Source organism: Propithecus coquereli, unplaced genomic scaffold, assembly GCF_000956105.1.
Source record: "Propithecus coquereli isolate 6110/MARCELLA unplaced genomic scaffold, Pcoq_1.0 Scaffold10, whole genome shotgun sequence".
NCBI lineage: Eukaryota > Metazoa > Chordata > Mammalia > Primates > Indriidae > Propithecus > Propithecus coquereli.
In genome coordinates this window covers 3,989,897-3,998,094 of record NW_012133858.1, presented here as the reverse complement: position 1 = coordinate 3,998,094, position 8,198 = coordinate 3,989,897, and the positions used below count along the sequence as shown (strand labels likewise).

At 46.6% G+C, this 8,198-nt stretch overlaps 1 protein-coding gene across 1 annotated transcript in view; it reads right to left on the bottom strand.

Moving 5' to 3' along the window:
- The window catches only part of PARP14 (poly (ADP-ribose) polymerase family, member 14), a 41,023-nt gene extending 33,811 nt beyond the window's left edge, over window positions 1-7,212 (bottom strand). Inside the window, exons 1-3 of the mRNA XM_012642158.1 lie at window positions 6,964-7,212; window positions 3,317-3,450; window positions 2,490-2,523 (exon numbers count right to left, since the gene is read on the bottom strand). Of these exons, the coding sequence (XP_012497612.1) occupies window positions 2,490-2,523; window positions 3,317-3,450; window positions 6,964-7,150 (355 nt within the window). The 5' untranslated portion in view covers window positions 7,151-7,212. The remainder of the gene's footprint in view (window positions 1-2,489; window positions 2,524-3,316; window positions 3,451-6,963) is intronic.
- Between the last annotated feature and the right edge of the window lie 986 nt (window positions 7,213-8,198).

Genomic DNA, 8,198 nt, shown 5'->3' with positions numbered 1-8,198 from the left:
AGGCTGGTCTCGAACTCCCGAGCTCAAACGATCTGCCCGTCTCGGCCTCCCAGAGTGCTAGGATTACAGGCGTGAGCCACCACGCCCGGCCATGGTATAATTATTGAACTAAGCTTCTCAAAAGCAAAGCACATGTTTATTTATCCTCGTATTGCTGCCAAATGGTATATAATTGAGGCTCAGTAAATGTTTGCTGAATTAGATAGAGATTCACTTCATGGGTCGCCCAAGCAAAGCAAGAATATCTGACAATGCTCAAACGTGGGCATCATCTAACACATCATATTCCAAGAAGGAATAAGTTCCCATCACTGAAGAGAAAAAAGGACACCTGCAATGAAGGACTAAGGAATACATATGGAAGGTAAAACGGCCGAGAGGGCTGCTGTATACACCAAGCTCACTGAGCAGCAATCACCCCAGCTGCCTTGTCCCTGTCCACTGCTGAGCGTAAGTGAGTAACATATACACACAAGGTCAGTCTCACTCTACGCTTGTCCAGTGAAGAATGGTGTGTATGATATGATCTTTAGACATTCTGTGAACTATTCAATGGGGGCCCTTATGTTCGAGACACTGGATGTACAGAGAGATGTGAATACAAAAAACATTAGATAAGGAACTTACAGATTTTCTAATGGAGGTATATGAGGCATGGAGCTGACATGTGTAAATATCTACTGTGGCAGTAAAATACCTGTGCTCACCAAATCTGTTCTGTTTTCTTCCTGGGCAACATTTCCCAAATTTCCTATAGTTCCATTCCTAGAGTGGTGTTCATATAGCTAATGGAATATTGTGGAAGTGGTGAATTCCACTTCCAGGCCTGGCCGGTATAAATCTCCTTGATATGAATCCTCTTCTCCCTTGCAGTGACCTCGGGGGTCACACATTAAAGACAATGGTGTCAAAAGATGGAAGGAGCCTGGGTCCCCAGATGACTGCCAAGCAGTCCATACTCCCCGCACCACCCCCACCGCTGACTACATTGAATTGTGAAGTGAAGGAGAAATAAGCTTGTATTGTGGTAGGTTACTGATTTGGGAGTCATTTGTTACAACAGTTAGATCACCCTGTTGTGTGCTGGGTATGACACCACGCACACACACTCATGCTGAAGAGAAAACAGGTTAAAGATAAAATAACAATATAAATTAGCATTAAATGAGACAGGCATGACAAATCGAAATGACTACTGGAGGAGGCTCTATGTGTTCAAACCCTGACTGCCACTCTTTAGCCATGTGACCTTGGGTAAGTCTCTTAATTATAAAACGAGAGTAATGGACTAAGTGAACTGAATGGTAAGAGTCTTTCCAGAAATACAGCAGAAGTATAAATACACAAATATAAAACCACTTCCTGGTCTAAAATTGAGCTTGAGAGTATAGAACTTAGACATCTTCCAAGAAAAAGATAAGGATTCAGGTGATGACAATGAAGCTGAGGAGCTGGGTGGGCCAATTCCAAATCTAAAGGGTGGGAAGCAGGAATTATTCTAAAGAGACAAAAAATTCCTATCTCATAAGAATCCTGAGCTTCTTAAGAAAGCCATGCATACTAGATTATACAGTTTAATAGTGCGTGCATATTAGGTAAAAACAATCCATATATCCCTGGCCAGAGTAAAAGCAGCTCTCATTCTAGTGCCATTTTCAAAAAGAGAAAGTTGCAGAAAACTCTATGTTCTTAAGACAATTTCAATTTTGGAGGACAACATTTATACATTATTTCAAATTCCTTTCCCCTAAGATTTGGGTATGTGTATCACTTTATCTCTCTTGCTGGACTCATTCAGCATAGTTCCTGTCCTCCCCTTAATAACAGCATGCTCAGCTGTGAAAACTAGTTGCTTCTTTAGTAAATGTCAGGTGGCACGACAGGCCAGTGCCTGGACGCTAGTTAGGCAGTGGAGTCCACAATCGCTACTTGGGCGCTGGCTGTTTCCTACAGCTGATGAAATAAGAACAGCTGCTGCCTGGAGGACTGCAGCCAATCCTAGACGAGTGGTGCTCAGAAGTGTGTGTCTGCAAAGGAGTCACACCCCTCTGTTGTGGCTCCAGAGCACAGCACCCTGTGCTCAGCAAGCGCTCAGGAAGCTGTGCTAACTGACTTAGCCACACACGGCACCCACGGACATGTCATGTCCTTGCTTGTCAATGGCCACTGGGCACAAGCGGGCTCTAAAGGTCAGTTCATCACCACTTCCCAGGCACTTCTTTGCCCTCCTCTCAGTTGCAAGACATCTTCCACCCCCCAGAGAGTTGTTCCCATCGTTCTGACCTGAGACCTAAGAGCTCAAGAGCCCTGTATCCACCCTCTGCACAGCAGGCTCAGAGAATGTAGATGATGCGGCCCAAGGCAGCTCCAAGTCGAGCAAACCCTGCATTGTGTAAGTCAAGAAGAGAGGGATGACTCCCCCAAGTGCTTTCTTTAATAAAAGCAAAGCTGCTTGGTGAATGTCAGAGTGATCTCAACTGAGACTTTACCTGGTTCTTTGACATCTTCTTTAGTCTTGGATTCCTGAAACCCAAACAATAAAGTAGCATTACTACATTACTAATAATTTCTTTACATTAAGAAAACGTCCCAGCCTGCAGAGGTAGAGTAAATAGAAACTATAATGAAAAGTTCTGATAATGGGTGCTCTCGAATCCATCTGCAGCTGTGTGTAGTGGCATATCCACTTGATACTCACAAAAATCATTGATGAAAATGAGACACAAATAACAGAAACCTCGATTAACACCAAGTGTTTGGGGAATGGGGTAAGACCTAAATCAGAAGACAGCTTAGCTCATGATTTTCCCCTACTTAACATTTACTGAGTGTTTATAACAAGCACCATGCTACGTGCTTTGTTCAGGCCATCTCGTTTAGTCTTCACGATAATCCAACAATCCAATGAGGTAGATACTATTACTATTCCATTTTACAATTGAAGAAATACCTAATACATTATTAGTAGTATGGATGGCTGTTTCCTCAAAATGATGTAAAAATAAGACAAATATAGCAAGTTCCAGGTGATAAAGAACCTAGGAGAAACACATCCAAAATTTTATATCCCAAGCCACCATTATTATAACCCCCAAATCTAGACTGTTGTAAATGTGTCTAAAATCAAACAAAAGCACCATCTCCTTCATTATTCCATACGACCCTATCACTGCCCTTGTTCCCTCTACACTTACAATCTGCTTCTCTCACCCCGGTCTGATTTATACTTCTTGTTCCACCATATTTTCCTCTTCCCATCTCACACACCTTAGAAGAACACCTTAATTCCCCTTTAAGCATGCCTCAGTTTATTTACCTGTGTTAGAATTTTCTCCTCTGAGACACCATGGACTTCATCTGGGGCTGTGGGCAACTGGAGACTTAACGTGAATGTTCCTTTTCCTGGACATACTAACTCGTGATTCTTTCTTTCCAGAACCCTCTGCCGAACTGAAATGTCCAAAAAAGAAAAAATAAGAAGCCAAATCACAAGCAATCTTTATTTACAAGATCATTCCATGATTTCTATAGGTCTCATTATCGTCAATCAATAGCTTGATCAGTTTCTCAAGAGAGGCTATGTGTAGTGAAAAGAGGAGAAGTTTAGCAAGCAGACATGGATTTGAATTCCATCTTTAAACTTACTTTTTAATATTGAGCACATTCCTTAATAAGCCTTACAAAGCCTCAGTCTTCTTGTCTATTAATAAGGTTAATGGAGATTGTTTCTGTACATGCATTAGACGTATAATAAGTTGAAGAAACATTATAGAGAACTTGACATTCAGTAGGCACTCAAAAAGGTAGCGTTATTTATTTTACACTCAACTGAACTAAAGTAAAGTTTCCCCATGGAGAGCCAGTGAGGATGGAGTGCTGGGGCATGGCATGGTAAAAGCCATGTTTTAGGAAGGTGACTCAGGTGGCCATGAGCAGAATGTTAGAGTCTAGTTAGAAAGCTGTTTCAATTAATTCCTAAGCTTGTGGTGATCAGGGTCTCACATCTGATAGTAAAGGGAGTAGAAAAGAAGGAATGGGAGAGATTGGACTATAGTGAAACAACTGAACAGTGGGCATGAGAGTCCAAAGACCTAGATTGAAATTCCAACTCTGCCATGAGTCTCAGTTTCCTCATGTGAAGTGATGTCTGTGAATGCTCTTGATAACACCCTGCAGAGCTATTAAAACCTACATTATAAGAAGGAGCAGCCAGAGAGATAAAGAGAAAATTGGTGTATCTCAGACCTCGGAGACCCGAGAGTAAGTGAGTTTAAAAAAAGGAGGCATGGTCCACGGAGTCAGGTGGTACAAAGAGGCTAAGAAGAAAGGGAACTTCTGACAGGGCCCTACTGCTCCTGGATGTAGCTCCTGCATGAATGTGGGTCACCATGTTGCGTTCTGATGTGCTGGGCCTGGTAAGGCCAAGGATGTAGGTCAGAGCCAGTTTCTAATTTCATTCTTTAAGAGGAGGGCAGATGTTTTCACATGAACTCCTGAGGGGTTCTGCTAAGCCAGAGTGAGGACTGAGGATAGGAAAGGACACCTAAAGCCTGAGAACAGGCTAAGTTTTGTAAGCCAAGTTATCTCGAATCGTGGACCTCTGTGTTGCATTCCTTTTATTATTCCCTAGACTTTGATAAAATGCTGTCCAGGCATCTAAATGTGCCAGCCTGTTCCCAGATGGTGGGCAATGGGCACAAGTATTTCGGGAGAGCAGATGGTTGTAGTATCAGCATGTGATTCCCAACAAGGAGGAGGTCAATTTGGGAAGATAAAGAGCTGAAATTCTGATGTCCAGCCTCCCTTATCCATGTGGACAGTCTCCCTCCTGCACCAACCTTAGACCATCTCCATTCTATTTTATTTAAGAAGATGGGTTCCCTTACCCCACGGAGTCTGATAATAAACAGGAGTCAAATTATGACCAGAAAGTATGATAAAATATGCATATCTGAAACAGAGTGTAAAATATTGTAAGTCGATTTACACTCAGCTTTGCAGAAATCCAGGGAACTAAACAAAAGTGAAATACTGAATAAAAATGAGCCCCCATTTGTTCCTATTTGCTATACACTAATTTCTACAGAGAAGTGCTGGAGAGCTCATTCTTCTTGTTTGTCTTTTACAGATTTGTATGAATAAAGTCATGTTCTACCGTGGGCCTGCGCCTGTTGAGGCCACTTTCTGGAGTGGAGAGTGGAGGATGGCTTCTGTAGAAGAATGCATGTCCTGGGACTTAAAGCTTTCATTGTTAGCAAGTTCCTGCCGACTTGCTACTGAGAAAGTGGTTCCTCAAGTGGGAAACTGAAACTGCGTAGGGGTTTTCTACCCCCCAGGAACTTTGACTGTAAAAGGTTTGAGTCTTCGGTGCTGGGGGTTAAGACTAGAGGGGCCACTGGAGCAGCCTGGGTGGAGAAAGAGGAGGGGACTGGGAGCTGTCAAGGAAGAAAGGCCAGCAGGGAGACTGAAACTGTGTCTGTTTTGAGGACTAGAACCGAATTATTTTATCATTACAAAATTATATTTTTGTGTTGTTTGTATCTTTAGGCTGTTTATATTTTGTATAATTATTTCCCTTTTTGTTCCTTTGGGGTTGTCAACAAACAACAGAGATTCTGAAACTTGAACGCATCAAGGTCACCTGGGGTGCTGGTTAACCATGGCGCTTCTCACCCACCCCACACTCACTGTACCCGAGTCTCTGCTTAACCTGCCCTCCAGGTGATTCAGATGCAGGTGGTCTGTGTCCCCAATTTGAGACCTACTCTTAAGGATAATGGGATTCTAAAGAAAGAAGTGTCACTCAAGACCAGGTCCATGGTGAGGTTGACCTTTGGAATCAAAGTGGCAAAAGCCCATCAAGGAAAAGTGAAACCCAGAAGGGAAATGACTTACATCACATAGCTGCCCTTCTGGGCATTCCTCAGTGAAATCAATCCTTGGAAAACATTGTACTTTGTTTTCATCAGGGGCCTGAGCCAAGCAGGTCTCCTGTCCCCTCCTTCTAACTTATCTGTGCACCATCTCCTCTTTCTGTTTCATTTTTCCCTTTCTGGATCCCTGCTGGGGCATTCCAGTTGCATGGCCTCCTATGCCTCCTTGCTTCTTGTCTGGCCCCAGTGCTTCTCCAAATCCAGCCGCAGGAAGGCAGGATCAGGTGTTGAGCTGTCTACATCCTGACAGATTCCCATCCATCTGTAAAATCCCAGCGGAAAAGGAGCGCGGTCTGGGAGCTACAGGTGCAGACCCGGTGGGCACCTTGAGCAAGCGGCTAATTGGTGGCCTCTTGGCCTCCCTCCTCCAATGGGCACAGCAGTGGGCAGGAGGCGAGAACTCAGCCCCTCAACAGTCTGTGAGGAAGGAACTTTCCCAACTCTCCCCCAAAAGGTCAAAACTGGCACCCCACAAGCACTTCAGAACTTTATCCCTGCTCCCAATCTGAGGGCCACCCTGAGACGGAGGGAAGCGGCACCAGCAGGCCCTCGACAAGGGTACTGTGCGCAGATCTACAGCTTGCTGCCCGCCTCTTCCAGTGCGGGCCTAAATACAGAAGGCTCTACACTTACACCAGACCGTGCTCTGCCCCCCTCCCAAGTGTCCCCAGCACCCTGGGAATCTCCAAGACCCAGGAGGAATCTCTGTGACTCCTTGCGTTTCTTAACCACTTTCTTTCCCCACCTAAAAGAATCACCACCACCACAACAGTGAAGGACAGAAAAGGACTGTAACCAAGGGGGGACTCGCTTGTGCGGCCACAGCCAGGCAGCGCGGAAAAGCGCCTGGAAGCGCGGCGCGCACCGGAACCGCAGCGCCCCAGGTGCACTCCGAGTCCGAGTCCGTTCTGCCGCCCCCCACGACCTCCCTACGACTGCTGCTGCAACCGGGCCTCCCGCTGCGAGCCCCTGCCCCCAGGTCCCCCGAGGAAGAGCAGGGTTGCCCCCTTGTCATGCCCGCGCCCCTCACCGTCCTCGGGGTGGAAGAGCACCAGGAAGCGAGACGGACTCCCGGGATCTTGGAGGACCTCACACTCTCCGCCTCCGGATCTCTTCGGGCTCTGGAAGTACATCTGCAATTTGGTGCTCAAGTTCCTGGGGGGGTGGGGGCCCCAAGACCCCCCAACCAGCAGCGGGAAGGAGCGGGACTGAGCCATCCTCGGCCCCGCTCGTCCGCCCGGGACTGCCGGGGCCGCCCCAACTCCGCGCAGTTAACTTTGCCTCTTTCGCTTTCGTTTCCTGGAAAACCCCTCCCGGCCTTTAGTTTCTCTCTAGAGCTATAAACAGCTGAGCCAGGACTGGACTGGCCACCCCAATTCCCCACCTCATCTCCAGCCCTCAGCCGAGGCGAATTTACCCTTCGGGGCTGGCCATGCCTCTACCTGTGCACAGCGGTCCCCTGTGCTCCGGGCACTGCCTGCCACTCACCCAAACCACAGCTAAAGTCAGCAGCTTTGGGTCGCCAGACTTTGAGCAAACAGAGAATAGTTTCACTGTTGCCACAAGCTGACATTTTACAAAAGAATAAAATGGCTCACAAACCGTGACGCTTTTAGAATGTGTGCTGCCCGTTTGGGGACTTCTTTCAACAATCAATGTAATTACCAGACTTTTACTTTGTTTTCCTTGTTTTGCTTTTTGTTCCCTGATCTGTTACTACTACATGTCTAGAAACGTGAGAGAAACAATACAGGCACAGTTTTTTGTGAAATATTTACTAGGTGCCATGCACTTGGGATGAAGTCTAAAGACAGACACAGTCCCTGCCCTCGCTGAGCTCAAGGAGCCGTGGGGGACACAGAAGAGTTATGAATGAGTGCTCTGGGAAGGAAGATGCAGGTGTTTCTGGACCAAATGAGGAGGGGCTCCTGGCCCAGGTGTGGGGGCTCAGGGAGGGTTTATGGGGAGGTGACATGTAGCCTGAGGCCCAAGGGTGATCAGGGAATGACCTTGGAATGTTGGAAAGGGGAAGGGTTCCATGATGTGATTTACATATTCAGGGTCACCCTGGCTGCTGCACGGTGGCTAGAGTGGAGGCAGGGAGTTCAGCCAAGAGGCTACCCTGGTATCCCAGGTGAGAGACGACGGTGGCTGCGACCAGGGTGCTGGCAAAGGAGGACCGAGAAAGGGTGGAGTCTAAACTGATATTGAGAGCAGGACTTGCTGAAGGACGCGGGCAAGCCATGGGAGAAGGGAAAGCTGGAG